Below are 19,657 nucleotides of genomic sequence, written 5' to 3' on the forward strand. Positions count from 1 at the left end.
TCACTATAAAAATTTTTGGAAAATTTAGGAAAACAGAAAATAAAAATCATTGATAAACTTACTCAGCGACATCCACTGTTAACTTTTTTCATATGTCCTTCCAGAACTTTTTCACGCATGTGTATTAAAAGTTGGGATGATAATTTATTTGGTTATCTACCTTTTCCACTAAGTAGTATATTATGGCTATATTTCCATGGTAATACAAATAGATACAACGTCATTTTTAATTAGCTATTCAACATTTCATCATAAGGAATTACAGTAACTGATTTTACAAATCTCTATAAATGGTCATTTGGTTTGATTCTATTTCTTAAATGATCATAAATGATATATATGTGTGTGTGTGTCTGTGTGTATACACACACACACGTATACATATTTTGCTCTTGTCCTGTTTCCTTAGGATACATTCCTAAAAGTGATATTGCTGGGTATCATTGTTCTTAAATTTATATAACTCTCTAAAATTTTATACTCAAGTATCAAAAATGCTAGTAGATAAGAAACCCTTTGTTATCAGAATAGTGTATCATAGAAATAACCAGTATAAGCTTTAAAGTTTTTCTCATGGGTAAATGACTCATGTTTATCACTTCATTCCTCACTGTAATTTGGGAAAACAAATTTGTATCAAAACAAATTTGAAAGCAATCATTATGATGATCCATAACTTATGAAGGTCTGTATCTATATTTCAAATCACTCCTAATTATTTTTACCTCCTACTCTCTTACAAGTATGAGGTTATTGATGGTAGACTTTGTAAAATGCACTGACATTTATGTGGAAGTCATGCAGCTACTATTTTTAAAGTGTCTACAAAGAAGACTCTTGGCAACTGTTCTCCAGCTTAATGGTGAATGTGTAAGAGGTGTGTGGTCTATTAAAAATATCAGCTATATCCTTAAGATTTGTTGTTGTTTGGTTGGTTAGTCATGTCTGACTCTTTTTTGTGACCCCATGAACTGTGGCCCACCAGGTTCCTCTGTCCCCCGGGCAAGAGTACTGGAGTGGGTCGCCATTGCTTCTCTGGGGCATCTTCCTGATCCAGGGATCAAACCCGCATCTCCATGTCTCCTGCACTGCAGGCGGATTTGTTACTGCTGAGCCGCTGGGGAAGTCTATCCTTAAGATAGTCATAATTTATTAGAAGTGATGGGTCATTATTCGTCCCTGGAGTTGGGAAGATTCCCTGGAGGAGGGCATGGTAGCCCACTCCAGCCTTCTTGCCAGGAAAATCCCATGGTCGGAGGCAATTGGCGGGCTACAGGCCATGGGTCGCAGAGTCGGACATGCCTGAGCAATGAGCAGCAGCAGTATTCATCCTTTGCTTCACTGAAGATTTTTTAAGGGAAAATGGATAGAAGGGACTTGAAAAACATGAATTTTTAACAATTTGAGCTTCCCAGTAATAAAATGTATAATCTCTGGAAGTAGTGAACTTATCATCATGGGATGTATGGGAACAGATGTTGACTGATCATATATTAACGATGGTGTGGAAAGGGTATCAGTATAAGTTGAAGATAGCACTTGCTCACCTCTCTAGGCCTCTTCTAGAAGATTAAATATTCTGTTGAAGGGAAAACAGCGTACCAGTTCCAACTATTGATGCATCATAAGTAAATATTAGGCCACAGAATAACACCCAATTACTTCATACTTAAGAGAAACTGAATTTCACATATGAATATTACTTGTACTTTCAAAACCAGAGAATCTCAGCCATATTCTAGTAATCAAAATCTATATTATGTAGGTTATTTTAGTTTTTAATGACTATTTAGAATAAAAGATGTTAAATAAATTTTAGGGTCTATTTTGCTAAGGACACAATTGCTTGGTTGATTAAATACTATCTCTTGATAAAGATTAGTGAACTCAGGCTAGTCTAATGATTACTTAATTCACATTGCTACATGGTTATGCTATTATTGAGGGATTTCTTAGATTTAATCTATCTGGGAAAAAAAACAAGTTACTCAGTGAAGTGTTATATAAAATAATAATAAAAATAAGTTCTCTCTTGATTTAGACAAAACAGTGTGCTTGTATGCTAGCGTATTCCACTACCCACCTTCCCCAGTTGGCTCTTTTAAAAATAATGCTGTAAAGAGAAATAAAAATCAAAAATAAATTATGCCTGTTGCACAGCATTTCACAGAGAGGCTTTTATGTACAATTTAACAGTTCATGGAAAAAAGAATATTACTGGAGGCAAGGAAATTCTTCCTCTGAAAATAAGTGAAACCCAAATCATTATTAGCATATGCATTCACTTTTGGGAGGTAGGAGATATTCAGGTCTGTGATTCCTTTTAATATATGACCATGTGGTTTGTGCTCTAGGAGGGCTTTGGGGTTTGAGCTAAAGTCTTCCATACCAAGTTAGGTTTTGCTAAGAGCAACTGGTTGGTTTCACACTTAAGCACCTCAGTTGGCTCCCTATAGTGCATATGCATATAAATTGAACTAAGAAAGAACCAAAGGTCTGGCTTCCATTGTTCTGTATAGTAACGTATTTTATTGAAAGGAATATGAACTTCAGGAAGAAATCAATCTACACTTGAAGGAGCTGACTTTGACAAGTTACCCTTTCTTCATAAAATGGGTATAATACCACACTGACTTATTCAGAGGATTGAATGTTCACAAGAGTAAGTTGCAGAGCATCTGGCACACAGGAAAAGAGGAATACAGCTCAGCTTCTTTCCTCTTTGTCATTTCTCTAATAGGGGAACTCTAGGAAATTCTAAATACATTAAAAAAACAAAAAACAAACATGCTCTCCTACAGTCCGAGGAATGATATTCTCATCAACAATCTCAGCAGGACAGCTATCAGCTGCATCAGTGGCAAAGTCCCTCTGGATGCAGATCTAAGCCATGTGAATAAATACCAGGGACCTGGAAGCGACTAAAGCATCAGGGGAAGCAACTTCTGAAGCTGTGGGGATGTCCGCCCCAGCCGTTCAGAAATAGAAGCTCTTTGGGGAAAGTGCCATGTGAGTTCTCTCCCTCCAGTGGACCGGGAAGAAGGTGGAGCATAGCTCAGGAGGAGGCCCCTTAGTCTGCCTCAGTGAGTTCCTAAATTCCTAGAAACTCTCCACGGAGGGTCTCTATGGCTATGAGGAACCCTGCACTGTTACCTGGCCCTTAGACTCCTGGAGGAAGAAAAGCAAAAGCTTAGAAAGCAGGATGGTGGATTATCACTAACTACTGCTCAGGCTTCCCCGGTGGCTCAGATGCTGAAGAATTCGCCTGCAGTGCAGGAGAGCTGGGCTTGATCACTGGGTTGGGAGGACCCCCTTGAGGGGAGCATGGCAACCCACTCCAACACTCTCGCCTGGAGATCCCTACAGACAGAGGAGTCTGGCGGGCTACAGTCCATGGGGTCGCAAAGAGTCGGACACGACTGTGTGACTATGCGCGCGTGTGCGTGCGCGCGCACACACACACACACACACACACACACACACACACACACACACACACACACACACACACACACACAGCTTTCAGAGCCATGTAAATAGCTAGCAAATAGCTTCAGAATTACTTTATGTATCCAATGTAGATGGTGCAGTCTATGGTAAAAGCCTTTACAAATACATTTTTAATAGCTTTCATTTATAAATAAAACTTAGGTGAAATTCATATATTGGCAAAATTAGAGTTTTAAAAGACTCTAGAATATTCCTCTGAATACAGTTCAGTCTTAAGTATAAGAGGAAAAAAATCCCAGCTTTAAACAATACCTTTTAATGAAATACTAATTTTACATTCAGGTACCTGAGATCAATCTAATACAGTCCATGTACCTAAAGTAAAATAGCAGGAGATTATAGAAACCAGTTTATAACTAGGGGGTTTGTTTATAAGATTATCTACCACCCCTGTATGGTAAACTCTGGGCATTTGATTTTACTATGTATTTGCTGTTATGTAAGATAAGTGGGCCCGGTGGAGCCAGTTGTTGCCTCTACTTTACTTAAGTGGGCTTCCCTGGTGGCTCAGATGGTAAAGCGTCTGCCTGCAATACTGGAGACCCAGGTTCAATCCCTGGGTTGGGAAGATCCCCTGGAGAAGGAAATGGCAACCCACTCCAGTACTCTTGCCTGGAAAACTCCATGGACAGAGGAGTCTGGCGGGCTATGGTCCATGGGGCCACAAAGAGTCAGACACGACTGAGAGACTTCACTTTCACTTTCTTTCTTTAAGTGATCCTCAATTTCATCAAGAAGATCATCAACCTGATTCTTGGAAAGTGTGACAATCTGAAGTGGTTCCAGTGAACATGGTAAATTTCCTAACTTGAATGTACTTCTATGTTATATAAAGACAATGGTTAAGAAATAAAACTTCAAGAAAGACTTCACATGAAAGCAACTTAGAATATGAATAGTTAAAGCTTAACTACAATTCTCACTGGTCAAAAAGAAAGCAAGATTTCCCAAGTATTTCTTGCTGTGTGGTACATACTCTATGTAGAAGAATCAGTTATGTATACCTGGATAAAAAGGTAAGAGAATTTATATTTATTGATCACCTGCTTACCTTGCAGCAACCTTATGAGGGAGTTGTTAAAAATCTGAATTTATAAGAGAGGAAATTGAGATCAAAGGTCACAAAACCACTGACACGTGACACTGGAATCTGAACCTCAAAACCTGCTCTCTGAAAAAACCCTATATCTGGGAGTACATGATGATGCAAAATGTACTATCACATCACATGTATAGCATAACCAAAGAACAGGATGTTCTACGTAAAGTGAAGTATTAAATATAATTGAATCCTACTGCCAAAGTGTTTGGCATTTAAGTCTGATTTCCAGTGGGAAGCCAGACACTATGTTTGTAAAAATCATTCATTAATGTGAGTCCGAGTGAGAACCTAAGGGACTGACCTAAAATAAATTCAGTAAATATTATTTACTTTAATTTCTATCTTAGTCCTGGACAACTGGGGCTGCCAGTAGTTTTTAACTCTATATAATTGCTGAGGAAATTTTTTAAAAGAGAGAGAAAACTGATTTCTATGAGTGGAACTAGTTATATGATTCATAGAAACTGCTCAAACTTTGAAGAATGAACTGCTCAAATTTTTAGGAATGAAGATGGAGGAGTTCCAAATCCTTTTCTGGTTCAATAAATATTTTGTTTATGAAAACACTTGAAATTAGAAATGCAAGCGGGGTCAGGGGAGGGCAAATAAAAACAGTGAAACATAAGGGTCAAGAGCTTGGAAAATTCAGTATTGATTCTTGATCCATCATGTATCTCCATTGCTTATGGTTTTATTCTCCCCCAAAGAACATGAGTTTGAGTAAACTCCGGGAGTTGGTGACGGACAGGGAGGCCTGGCATGCTGCAGTCATGGGGTCGCAAAGAGTCGGATACGACTGAGCGACTGAACTGAACTGAATCACCTTCTGAGATTTTTAGCAACAAACATCATAAATGCTCATAAAACTATGTAGCTCTGATGAAGCCAGGCATAGTGCTTGGTTCAGTGGCCTTCCAAAATAAAATTCCAGACACTGATAACATATTTGGTAAAGCAGTATTTCCCATGTTCACTCTAAATTTACCTCGTGTTGATTTCATTGCACATCTCTTCCTCATTGTCAAGTGAAAAGAGAATACTCAGATTTCAAAATAATTTAGAACATTTAAATCAATACATTCTAGATTTTTTCTCTTCTCTTTGCCAGGGTACATTGGAATTTATGGTCTCTTTTAGTAATTACTCTTCCCTGGTACCAATTGACTGTCATCTTTGTTATGACCTGCATTCTAATTGACACATCACAATTTCAGGGAACACAACAAATTGAACGTGAAAGCTGTGAGACTAGCTGACGTTATAAAGTTCTTAAAAGAAGGGCTGGTGTGTGTTTTCCTTCATATGCCCATAGTGTCTAAAACAACATCTCCCTCATGATAGAGCAAGAGAGAGCTAAAATTTAATACATGTCTACATATGTCAGACTCTACTCACAAGCCATTGTACATGTTTCTACAATGACTACACTAATATCTTCATTTTATGAGGAAACTGAGTGAGTTGCCTAAGATCAAGCAGCGAGTAAACAGCAGGACTGATATTTGCATTCATGTCTGTCTGACTTTTTACTTCACCGTGCGATTTCCTGACCACACTCGGTACCCCAACACGTTAGACATGGAATATCCTCCTCACGGGGCTGTTTATCACTTCCCTAGTTCTAGCTAGTCTCGCGAGGGAAAACCCTTCTGCCCAGTAAAGCTGTAATTCACAAATGGCCTAATGGTCAATTGGAATGCCACATGTTATGGTCAGTCACTTAGTGCATAATTAGTGTGTAATTAAGAAGTGAAAATTAAGGCACACACAGAACCAGTCTTTGTTAATAGTAATGATGCTTTGGGGACTGAGTCTTTCATTTTCATTATCACTGTACAAAAACATGAGTAAAGGATAGATGGCAATCTGAAGGGGAAAAGAGGAGAATTAAGTGAAAATAAACTAGATTTGTTGACTACTAAAATGTCCTTGAAAGGCAATTTTGCCCAAGTGGCTTTTTTAACACTTACTCTTATTTTCATTATAATCATGTTTGTAATGTTTTCACAATTCTATGGTACTATCTGAAGAATTTTTTTTGTAATATTACTGTTCAATGTCACCTGTTTTCCAACAGCGATGCATTAAGTCTCTGCTTGAATAGTCTCAGTAACAGAGAACTTACTATGATAAGAAAACACATTCTTACCTTCACATCAGTCCAAAAAAAAAAACCATTCCTACAGGTTTCTTGAAATTATTCTTTAAGCATGTCTGAAAGAACTATCTGGCAACATGCATTTCTAGGCTGGCTCTTTGGATGCTGGAAAAGTCCTCCGTGTTTATCAGCATTTGTGTGCGAAAGAGATAGTTACACATATCATCATACCATGTTTGTGTCACTAATCAAAGTCACATGATTTTGGTACTTTTTTAGTGGGTTTTTTTTTTTTTTTTTTTTTTAGTTTTTAAAGACTAAAACAAATATATGTTTCAGTGAAAATTATTTAGTCTTTTTAAAAAATGATCACTTACTCCAATACTCTTGCCTGGAGAATCCCCATGGACAGAGGAGCCTGGTGGGCTACAGTCTATAGGGTCACAAAGAGCTGGACACAACTGACGCGACTTAGCATGCATGCATGCCCATACTTAGCTCTACATTAATGTTAATTGGCATAGTAAAATAGCACATGGGGAAGAAAATCTCTCAGTTTGCTAAATCTATATAGTTGATGCTGTTTAGAGATGTGGTTGTTTGACATGAATAGAGAGAAATAATTTGTAGCTATTATTATTATGGTAAAAGATGAATTATCTATAGACTCCTATCATTTTATAACTAGTCCCTGAGTACATTTATTCATTACAACACAAAGGAGAGATTTCCTTACTTGTGTTCTCACCATTAATTTCTTGAAGTTCACTGTTAATTCCAACATCTATGGAATTCATTATTTTGTCAATCTGTGTGAAACAAAAAACATATAAAATGAATTATTACATTCATCTTGTGTTGCACTTTTGTTTTTTAAAATTTTTCATTTTTTACACAAATTTTAAAGGCTATTTCCATTACAATGATTACAAAATATTGACTGTATTCCCTGTGTTGCACAATACATGCTTGACCCTATCTTTCAGCCAGTAGTTTGTACCTCTTAATTCCTCACCTCTGTATTGTCCCTCCGGCCTCCACTAGTAACCACTAGCTTGTTCTCTGTATCTGTTAGTCGGCTTCATTTTTGCAATATTCAGTAGTTTGTTGTATTTTTTAGATTCCATATATAAGTGATATCATATAGCATTTATCTTTCTCTGTTTGACTCATTTCACTGAGCATACAGCATTGCATTTTAAATTGACTTTCCACTGCCAGGAGCATATATTCTTGATATTATTGCCACTGCAAAACTCCAATTAAGAGACCAACAGAGAAAGATTTAAAAGGAGGCAGACATCTTTTGAATTGCTTTTAGAAATACAAATTTTATTTCCTTTTCTTAAACTTTCAAAATCAGCTTGCCTTTTCTTTGTATTTCCTAAAATGAACTTTGTTTGGACCTACATGGGTCAGTAAGTTAGACACTGTGTATTCTTTAAACTCAGAAGGGTAAGGAGCTGAGGATGAGTTCATGTGACAATGTCTACCCTCTCCTTGGATCCGAGAGCATGCATCTCATCTGACCAGTGAAGCATGGCCATTGGGACCAAGTTCTGCTTAAATGGTATGACCAGCCACAAGCTTATTTGTAGCATATAATCACAAGAATCTAGGAATGGCAACAACCTGATTCTAAGAGATAAGTTAAATATGTTATTCGCAGAGTTAATAAATATAAGAAATGGATAGATCTGAGTAAACTATCAGACTACTGTATGGAATTCATAGAAAGATTTGACTGTCTGAGCTTAGGCTATTTATGCTTTAAACCTGCTCATCATCCTAGCAGCCTTAGTGAGACAGCAGGTTTCAGAAATGACAATGAGCATTACTTAAATGTCCCATTTTGTTCACCCTGAAACAGATGCAGAGAGATTAAGTGATTTTCTCAAACAGCTCAATTCAGAATGTCAATACCAGAACCATTTCTAGTTCTAGTTCTCAGAATACTCTAGTGACCTATTGTGTTTCAAAACCTAATTCTACTGGCACAATCTTTTGAGAGACAAAATGTGACATTTTAGGATGAAATGCTGAGGAAGAGTGTGGTCCATTCTTTGCAGAAATTCAAGAAAAAGCAAGAGACTTCATTACTTTATGATGTAGTCCTCGTCAGGGAGAAAGGATGATATATGATTAACCTTAAAAGGGCACTTACTTCCTGAGTAATTCCATGAAACTGAAGACTTTGTCTTTAAGTAGAGTTTATATTGGTCACACTGGACTGCACACATTTATCTTTAATGTCCAATACTTGTAAAAGGAAATATTAAGTAACTTGTGTTTTTTCGTATGGTACTTGGAGAAGGGCCAGGACCTTTCTGTTTAGTATTAAGATTTTAAGAAGCTCTTCTGAAATTATAAGATACTTTAAAGAAGGAAGATGAGCTAACAGAGTTTAGCAAATAACAAAATGATATAAAGCAAACAAAAATACCAAGATTTTTCTCCATTTGTCAGCTGCAATGCTTAGTAGGGCACAATGTGAACATTTTCCTGTACCTCACAGCTAGTTATTACTTCTGCTTGAGATCAATTTCTATGGAAACAACAGATATCCCCTCATGTGTGGAACTGTTTGTTTTTATGCTCGCTGTGAAATTATCATGTATTACCTCTAGAACTTTTCCTTTCCACTTGGATCTATATGTGTTAGCTTTTTTTTTTTTTCCCTCTGAAAGACTTAAAAAGCTGAAAATCCCTCCCTCAAAACTCGCTTGGTGCTAAAGCTTTATGTAAAGAATAACAAGAACAAATCTTACTTCTTCCCATTCGGAAGTGAAAGATGGTGTTCTTTCAGAATTCCCTTTAGAGCTGTGATCCGCAGGTGAAGATTCACTCCAGTTAACTCTTGATGTTTTCTCATTTGAAGGGTAGGCAATAAGATCAGAATCCGATTTAGAGACATTTTTGGATAAATGCATGTCGATCAGGGCTTTCGGCAATGACCTTATTCTCCCCAGGGTACATGCTCTCTCCACAAATCCCCCAGTGTTCACAATCCACTGGTCCCCATTCCGGGATCCACTTCTAGCTGTTCTTGTGCCAACAATGGTATGGTTTTCAAGTTGGCTGCTTTTTTTGTGAAAAATTGTTCTACTGACCACCTTCGGTTTAATTTTCTTTACCACAGGTTCTGACTTATTTTCTATTGGAGTTTGCTTGAAAGGCAAAGGACTATTTGCCAAACTGACTTCATCTTTTTCTTCTTCGCGTTCATCTCTTTTCCCATAGAGATGAAATGGATTTTCAGGAGACTCACAGGCTGGAGAGGATCCATGGAGGAGACCTGCAAATTGCCCAGGATCATATTCTTTTGGGGGCTCATTGTCCTCCTGCTGAGAGAGATCATCTGCAAAAGAGAAAAAAAGGTCTGGATGCTCATTTGGAAAGGACTCTGAAAGCCCTGATACAATAGCAGCACCCTTTTGAACCTGTGCAATGTCCAAACAGTTGATTTATTGTTACACAGTGATACCCTGACTTTATGAAATGCCCATCACCCTACAGTGCCATGGATAAAATAAATGTGTGTGTGTACCAGATCTTCCTGATATACCTTAGGGTATATTTCAAACTTATGAATTGGGTATTAATTGAGTAATTTCCCACCCTTCTCCTTTGTCCCCAGGGAGTATATTTTATACTGGATAGCAAAATTAGGTTTTCTTAAAATGGGACACCCATGTTCAAACTTTTGCAGTAAATGAATCATTGTACAGTTAGGACATCAGGCAGGTAAATCAAGATCATATATAATGACATCCCTTTACCCTTCTCCAAGCAAATAAAATAAAAAACAAAACCTTGAAAAGAAGAATAATTTGGAATAATTTAAAGGTAATAATCCTAACATGTTACTTCAAATATAAAATTAAGATTAATTCTACACAAATTATATGATTTAGACAAAAAGGATTTGGTCGTGCTTAACAGGCAAACAATGCAATATCACTAAAAAGTGAGACACTTTTACAAGAAACTGATGTTGCACTACTAAGACAAAGCTGTCCTTTTCTTTCTTCTATGAAATAGAATTAATTATTTTTCAATTTCTTCAGATCTTTGAAAATGTAACCCAGAAAAGAAACCAAAGAAGAATAAAATTTTTATTACTTTATAATTTTTTCTAAGATGAAACATAAATGTTCTCTGAGATTTAAAATATGTGTGTGTGCTCAGCCATGTCCAACTCTTTGTGGCCCCATGGACTGTAGCCCGCCAGGCTCCCCTGTCCATGGAATTTTCCAGGCAAGAATATTGGAGTGGGTTGCCATTTTCTCCTCCAGGGGATCTTTCTGACCCAGGGATTGAATCCTCATCTCCTTTGTCTCCTCCATTGGCAGATGGATTCTTTACCACTGCACCCCCTGGGAAGTCCTGAGATTTAAAATGCACCATGCTTTTTTTTAATGACCTAATTTGTCTTTCAAAGACATAGTGTGTAAAAACCTGCCCAAAGAAATCAGCAAAGAGAGTCAGTCTACTTTTTTGACTGGTCACTTTAATTAATATTCAGCTAAATATTTGCCATGATCAAAAGTTAAACTACCTGATAAGCCTAATCTTCTGAAAAAGTAAAATATAGCTAATGTGGCACATAAAATATAGCAAATTCAAAGTTGACTTGCTGATTCACAACTTAAAGAAGTTAGTTGTTATTATAAACCAAAAACACCAAAGTTTTTATAAGTTAACAAGTAACATTTACTAGGCATGTGCTATTTACTACTCGCTAAATTAGAGGTAATATTTATATCCCTTTATGTGATTGTCATAACAATTCTATGAAATGATTAATAACAATCATGGTTTTCTAATCAAAAGAAATTTATCAGAATATGTAAACAAATTGTCAACCTCAATAAATCTCAATAGATATTTGCCCAAGGAATGCTACAGACAAATCAGCTTGCTTAACTGAAGTTTGGCCCCAGCTCCATATGCTTTTGTCTCTCTTGGAGCTGATTAGAAGCAGGTATGATCCTGGCTTTACATATCCTCCAGACCTCACTTGCGTTCCTATTTAGCTATCCCAAATGAAGATGTCCCCCTTCCTAGACCTAACACAGTGCTGAGTGGAAGAAACAAGTGCCAGGATGAGAGATCCATGAGCCAATGATCTAAGAGAGAAACAATCTGTACCACCCCGTACTGTCACAAGTACTTTATCTTCTCATAAAAACTTTCTAGTATACTGGACATGAGTTTTTTTCTCCTCTTGCAACAGAGATCTTTCTTGGAGGAGAAGAGTGTGTGGAGCATAAGGCAAAGCAGCCTTAAACTCTCTAAGGCTAGAGTATATGCCCTATTACATCCATTTTTTAGAAGTCAAAATTTACACATAGACAACTTATGTTGTTAAATTTCCCCAGCTAATAAGTAGTTAAGCTGAGATTTAAACTAAGGCCTATTGGATATTCATATCCATTGGACTGGAAAATTTATTATTAAGATAAAAGAACAATCTAGGATTCAAGGACAATCAAATAGGCTCTTTGTGGGAAGAGATATGTTTCTCCTGTTTATGACTATTTCTGGAATTTGGAAAAAAGTGGATGAAAAAGATTTTTTTTTTCTGCTTCATGGAGGTAAGCTAATACTAAGAGAAAGTAAAATATGGTGTTCTGTTTCAATTTATTGTCTCCTTTTTCTTGCTGGGCTGCTTGGCTCTCCTATAATGCTTTATACCATAAGTAGGTTGGTATGAGATGACAGTAATGGGTAAACAATGTAGAAGGAAGAATTATGAAATAAAGAATTTTAGAATTTTATTGTGCAAGTTGCTGAAGAAGACTAAAGGGTTTAGTATTGAGAGGAAAAATTGAAATAGGGAACAGAGTATGTCAAGGCTGTATGTTGTCACCCTGCTTGTTTAACGTATATGTAGAGTACAGCATGAGAAATGCTAGACTGGATGAAGCACAAGCTGGAATCAAGATTGCCGGGAGAAAATCAACAACCTCAGATATGCAGATGACACCACCCTTATGGCAGAAAGCAAAGAAGAACTAAACTGCCTCTTGATGAAAGTGAAAGAGGAGAGTGAAAAAGTTGACTTAAAACTCAACATTCAGAAAGCTGAGATCATGGCATCTGGTCCCATCACTTCATGGCAACTAGATGGGGAAACAGTGACAGACTTTATTACTGGGGGCTCCAAAATCACTGCAAATTCATGAAATTAAAAGACACTTGCTCCTTGGAAGAAAAGTTATGAACAACCTAGACAGCATATTAAAAAGCAGAGACATTACTTTACCAACAAAGGTCCGTCCAGTCAAAGCTATGGTTTTTCTAGTAGTCAAGTATGGATGTGAGAGTTGGACTATAAAGAAAGCTGAGCACAGAAGAATTGATGCTTCTGAACTGTGGTGTTGGAGAAGACTCTTGAGAGTACCTTGAACAGTAAGGAAATCCAACCAGTACATCCTAAAGGAGATCAGTCCTGGGTGTTCATTGGAAGGACTGATGCTGAAGCTGAAATTCCAATACTTTGGCCACCTGATATGAAGAGCTGACTCATTTGAAAAGACCCTGATGCTGGGAAGGACTGAGGGCAGGAGGAGAAGCGGATGACAGAGGATGAGATGGCTGGATGGCATCACTGACTCAATGGACGTGAGTTTGAGTAAACTCCAGGAGTTGGTGATGGACAGGGAGGCCTGGCATGCCGCAGTCCATGGGGTCACAAAGAGTCAGACACAACTGAGTGATTGAACTTAACTAAACTGAACTGAAAGAAAAAAAAACAAAACAAAACTGTAAATCACGGTCAAGAGGTTTCTGATCATGTTCACTGTAGTGTGATATTTGGGAGCATAACATTATTTAAACTTTTCTTTGAATATTATTATTAGGTTACCATCCCTTCTGTGATTTGATAAAAATAACTATAATCACATCTCCAAAGTGCTTTATAATGTCCAAGTCCTCTAGTCACAAGCAGTCCCTTCTCTCAGTAAAAGAGAATTTGATTATTAGCTCATAAGCCTAGGCTTTTGAAGAATAGTTCTTACCATTGTGATAGTTGATAACATTCTTGCCAAGAGTTCTGAAAAGGCAAATATTACCTATTTCAGTGGCCAAACCTTAAGGATTTCTCAGATCAAAGACAGTGAGAAGCTGATATGAAACCTCCTGGGATACCTATTCAGTGGATTGAATGCAGTTACAAGCTCCAAGTGCACAGGCTCCTTTAGCCTTTAGCCACCCCCCATCCTGTATCCATTCCTCCCATAGGATTTTAGAGGTTATGTGTGGCTAAGTACCTTGCTTTGGTCAGTGGCACAACTGCACTCATCTCACACACTAGCAAAGCAATACTCAAAATTCTCCAAGCCAGGCTTCAACAGTACATGAACCGTGAACTTCCAGATGTTCAAGGTGAATTTAGAAAAGGTAGAGGAACCAGAGATCAAATTGCCAACATCCACTGGATCATCAAAAAAGCAAGAGAGTTCCAGAAAAACATCTATTTCTGCTTTATTGATTACACCAAAGCCTTTGACTATGTGGATCACAACAAACTGTGGAAAATTCTTGAAGAGATGGGAATACCAAACCACCTTACCTGCCTACTGAGAAATCTGTATGCAGGTCAAGAAGCAATAGTTAGAACTGAACATGGAATAACAGACTGGTTCCAAATCAGGAAAGGAGTACATCAAGGCTATATATTGTCACCCTGCTTGTTTAACTTATATGCAGAGTACCTCATGAGAAATGCTGGGCTGGATGAAGCAAAAGCTGGAATCAAGGTTGCCGGGAGAAATATCAATATCCTCAGATATGCAGATGACACCACCCTTGTGGCAGAAAGTGAAGAAAAACTACAGAGCCTCTTGATGAAAGTGAAAGAGGAGAGTGAAAAAGTTGGCTAAAAGTTCAGCATTCAGAAAACTAAGATCATGGCCTCTGGTCCCATCACTTAATGGCAAATAGATGGGGAAACAGTGGAAACAATGACAGATTATTTTGGGGGGCTCCAAAATCACTGATGGTGACTGCAGCCATGAAATTAAAAGATACTTACTCCTTGGGAGAAAAGTTATGAACAACCTAGACAGCATATTAAAAAGCAGAGACAGTACTTTACCAACAAAGGTCCTTCTAGTCAAGGCTATGGTTTTTCCAGTGGTCATGTATGGATGTGAGAGTTGGACTATAAACAAAGCTGAGTGCAGAAGAACTGAGGCTTTTGTACTGTGGTGTTGAAGAAGACTCTTGAGAGTCCCTTGGACTGCAACGAGATTCAACCAGTCCATCCTGGGGCAAATCAGTCCTGAATATTCATTAGAAGGACTGATGCTGAAGCTGAAACTCTAATACTTTGGCCACCTGATATGAAGAATTGACTCATTGGAAAAGACCCTGATGCTGTGAAAGACTGAAGGCAGGAGGAGAAGGCGACGACAGAGGATGAGATGGTTGGATGGCATCACTGACTCAATGGACATGAGTTTGAGTAAACTCCGGGAGTTGGTGATGGACAGGAAGGCCTGACATGCTGCAGTCCATTGGGTCGCAAAGAATCAGACATGACTGAGCGACTGAACTGAAGTGAGCTGAACAATGGAAAGCAAGAGAAGAAGCCCCAGTGCACTAGTACTTGTGCACTGGGGCTTCTTCTCTTGCTGCTCTTGGAATCTTGCCTGTATGTGAATAAGCTCTGGCTAGTCTGCTGGACAATAAAATAATACATTACCCAGATGTTTGAAATTACCGGTTCCCCCCCACCCCAAGTATAATGAGCCTACCAGATCAGGAGACAATTGCCACTGACAAGACAGATGGTTATAATCATAGATCCCAAGAGGAGGGAGTAAGTCATAATATTGGGGTATGGGGTGGTGGTGGAAGAGACATAGCATCAGTATTAGGAAGCAGAATGAGTGGGGACAAGGTGGACAAGAGCCTTATTGTGGTTTCTATTGGAAGTAATGGACGAAACAAGGCAAACAGGTTTAGTATTTGTTAGTTCAAATCTTTTCAAGAGGTTATAGGCCATAGAGAGTGTCCCTAGTTATCTCGCACTTGGTTTTGTTATGACGGGCACGTGGGTAGTGGCCCGGAATGAGAATCTGATAAAGAAAGTGGTTGGAGTATGGTTTTGGATTGGTTGGTTTGCATATGAAAGGTATGTCTTCTGGTGAGTTGTTCACTATCTTTAAGGATTGGGCTTCCCTGGTGGCACAGACAGTAAAGTGTCTGTCTGCAATGCAGGAGACCCGGGTTCAATCCCTGGGTTGGGAAAATCCCCTGGAGAAGGCAATGGCAACCCATTCTAGTACTCTTGCCTGGAAAATTCCGTGGACTGAGGAGCCTGGTAGGCTATAGTCCCATGGGGTCACCAAGAGTCAGATACAACTTCACTTTCACTTTCACTTTCAGCCCCGGGAGGAACAGTGCCTCCAGGATCAGCAAGGTCCCAAGATGTTAAGGCATTAAACAAAAACAAAAACCCTCCAAAATAAAAAGGCGTGGTTAATACATCAGCCACCCTGTCACTTCAGCTGAAGGCCAGTCACCTTGCAAACATGTGAGTAAGGCTGACCAGGCTCAACCAACTCCAGGCCAATCTGCCAGCAGCTGCATTAGGCAAGCTCATCTGAGTTTGGCCCAGATCAGAAGAAAACATGTTAACAAAATCATGAACTAAATGAATGGCTGTTGATTTAAGCCACAAAATTTGGGTTGGCTTACTATGTGACAATAGATAGATTTAGTCTACATCCCACTTTAAAGAAGAATTAATATATTCTTCAAAATAAGTTTTGGCAATGTTTGTATTTTCACATCTGTAAATGACGATAGTAATAGTATGTAACATAACTAATAGTGTTGTGAAGATGAATGAAAAATGAAAGTAAGGGAGTTAGAATAACGCCTGTGGCATGGAATACATTAAATATGTGTTTTTATTATTACAACAATAATTTTTAATCTAGAGAGTTTCATTTTTACAAAGGTAGTAGTAATTTATTATATTAGACACTCAGTAATGATTATTATTTTGACATGCTTATATATTTTTAAAAATATACTTTGAAAAGAATTTTCATATTTTCTTGCTATTACTTTAGATGAAACTGAGGCAAAGCATATTTGTAACATGTCTCATTTAATTTCACACTTCTCTTTTGACAAATGGATATTTCATGCCAAGGTACAGAACTAACTATGTGTGAATTCCAATCTGATAGTTATTCAAAGAATCATTAGCATTTCAAAGAAATGCCAGAGTAAGTACCCAGTAGTAAGAAGTTCAACATTCTTTGTTACCCATCTTTGTTGCTGATATGTATCACTTATATAAATACCTGAATAACCACAAATTTCATGTTAAGATGAAAACAAATTGTGTAAAACAAGTAACTTCTTCTTTTATTACAGATCATAACTGTTGTTTACTGGGTTACTGCATTCCTCTTTGGAAAATCAAAAATGTCTCAGGGACTCTAGTGCTGATGCTGATATTAGTAGAAATTCTGAATGCATTTCACAATGTATATAAATTGCGTCTGTCCATCATATGCTCACATTCCAGTGAAGGAGGCAACTGCAGGCAAGTCAAAGATAGTGTAATTTCTCATGATGGTAAGTTCTATGAAAAAAATAAAGCAAAGTGATGAGATAGGAATTACTACTGCAGACACAGAGAAGAAGACATGAAAATCCAAGCCCAATGGCCTGAGAACCAGGAGAATGGATTGTGTAGCACTAATCTAAAGGTTGGGAGGCTTGAGACCGAGCAAAAGATGATGTTTTAGTTTGAGGATGAAGATAGGAATAAAGACTATCGGGCAGGAAGAATTCTTCCATTCAGAGTGGACATTAGTCTTTTGGTTCTATTCAAGCCTTCAACTGATGGGGTGAGGCCCATTCATTAGTGAGGACAATCAGCTTTATTCAGTTTACCAATTTAAAGTTTTACCCCATCTCAAAACACCCTCATAGAACCACCTAGATTAATGTTTGACCAAATATCTGGGCACCCCATGGACCATTCAAGTTGACACATAAAATTAACCATCATCACAGGTGAGTAGAATGATTGGAGATGAGGTCTAAGATGAGGGTAGAGGTAGAGATGATGTGATTTGGTTTACATTTTTAAAAGATCGCCTGGTATTTCTGATGGCAAGGACATGACAATAATGTAGTATTTTAAGAAATTAACCTCCCCAAGTCCCTTCATAAAAACAATGCATATGATAGTGAAAGAATAAAGTGATAGTTTAAAAAAAGAAAGAAAGAAAGAAAAACTGACAACCAATCAAACAAAACACAATGACAAGTGATATCTTCAATAAAGTGGGTATGAAGCAATCCCCAGGGCCCTGGGAAATGGGTGAGCATAGCACAAATCATGAGATGGCAACAGGAGGCAGAACTGGTAGCGGCGAAGAGAAAAGGAAACTGATGGAGCCTACAAGCCAAACGACGCAGAAACTGCCATCAGATTCTGATTTCCAAAAGGAGAAGGCCGAGTACTAAGCAGGAGGCTGAGCAATAGAATCTGAGAATAACCCAGAGAACTTGAAAAAATCCTGCAAAAGGACAATTAGAAGTAGCGTATACCCTTGAGAATCTCAGAAATATGCAATAAATACATGCTTTTAGGTAGGAACTCAAGAGATACCTGAAGTAACAGGCAAGTTTGGCCTTGGAGTACAAAATGAAGCAGGGCAAAGAAAGGCTAAAAGAATTTTGCCAAGAGAACACACTGGTCATAGCAAACACCCACTTCCAACAACACAAGAGACGACTCTACACATGGATATCACCAGATGGTCAATATCGAAATTAGATTGATTATATTCTTTGCAGCCAAAGTTGGAGAAGCTCTATACAGTCAGCAAAAACAAAACCAGGAACTGACTGTGACTCAGATCATGAACTCCTTACTGTAAAATTCAGGTTTAACTTGAATAAAGTAGGAAAAACCACTAAAAAATTCAGGTATGATCTAAATTGAATCCCTTATGATTATACAGTGGAAGTGACAAAGAGCTTCAAGGGATTAGATCTTGTAGACAGAGTGCCTGAAGAACTATGGTCAGAGGCTCATGACCTTGTACAGGAGGCGGTGATCAAAACCATGCCCAAGAAGAAGAAATGCAAAAAGACAAAATGGTTGTCTGAGCAGCCCTTACAAATAGCTGAGAAAAGAAGAGAAGAGACAGGTAAAGGAAAAAAGAAAAGACATATTCATCTGAATGCAGAGTACCAAAAAATAAAAGGAGAGATAAGAAAGCTTTCCTCAGTGATCAATTCAAAGAGAGGAAAACAACAGAATGGGAAAGACTAGAGATCTCTTCAAGAAAATTAGAGATACCAAGGAAACATTTCATGCAAAGATGGGCACAATAAAGGACAGAAAAGCTATGGACCTAACAGAAGCAGAAGATATTAAGAAGAAGTGGCAAGAATACACAGAATAGCTATATAAAAAAGATCTTAATGACTCAGATAACCATGATGGTGTGATCACTCACCTAGAGCCAGACATCCTGGAGTGTGAAGCCAAGTGAGCCTTAGGAAGCATCACTATGAACAAAGTTAGTGGAAGTGATGGAACTCTAGCTGAGTTACTTCAAATCCTAAAAGATGATGCTGTGAAAGTGCTGCACTCAACATGCCAGCAAACTTGGAAAACTCAGCACTGACCACAGGACTGGAAAAGGTCAGTTTTCATTCTAGTCCCAAAGAAAGTCAATGTCAAAGAGTGTTCACACACTACCAAAGATAGCTCACACTACCACACAATTGCACTCATCTCACACACTAGTGAAGTAATGCTCAAAATTCTCCACGCTAGGCTTCAGCAGTACATGAACTGAGAACTTCCAGATGTTTAAGCTGGATTTAGAAAAGGCAGAGGAAGCAGGGATCAAATTACCAACACCTTTTGGATCATAGAGAAAGCAAGAGAATTC

The 19,657-nt window shown here is 38.1% G+C and overlaps 1 protein-coding gene across 3 annotated transcripts in view; it reads right to left on the reverse strand.

Annotated features, from left to right (window-relative positions):
• Nucleotides 1-19,657, reverse strand: part of ANKS1B (ankyrin repeat and sterile alpha motif domain containing 1B) — a 1,071,061-nt gene that overhangs the window by 476,392 nt on the left and 575,012 nt on the right. For 2 of the 3 annotated variants that reach the window (XM_065937407.1, XM_065937398.1), the window contains exons 13-14: nt 9,479-10,068; nt 7,447-7,519 (exon numbers count right to left, since the gene is read on the reverse strand). In XM_065937407.1, the coding sequence (XP_065793479.1) occupies nt 7,447-7,519; nt 9,479-10,068 (663 nt within the window). The remainder of the gene's footprint in view (nt 1-7,446; nt 7,520-9,478; nt 10,069-19,657) is intronic. The other variant, XM_065937415.1, reaches the window with a different exon arrangement.

The sequence above is a fragment of the Muntiacus reevesi genome, chromosome 1, assembly GCF_963930625.1.
Source record: "Muntiacus reevesi chromosome 1, mMunRee1.1, whole genome shotgun sequence".
NCBI lineage: Eukaryota > Metazoa > Chordata > Mammalia > Artiodactyla > Cervidae > Muntiacus > Muntiacus reevesi.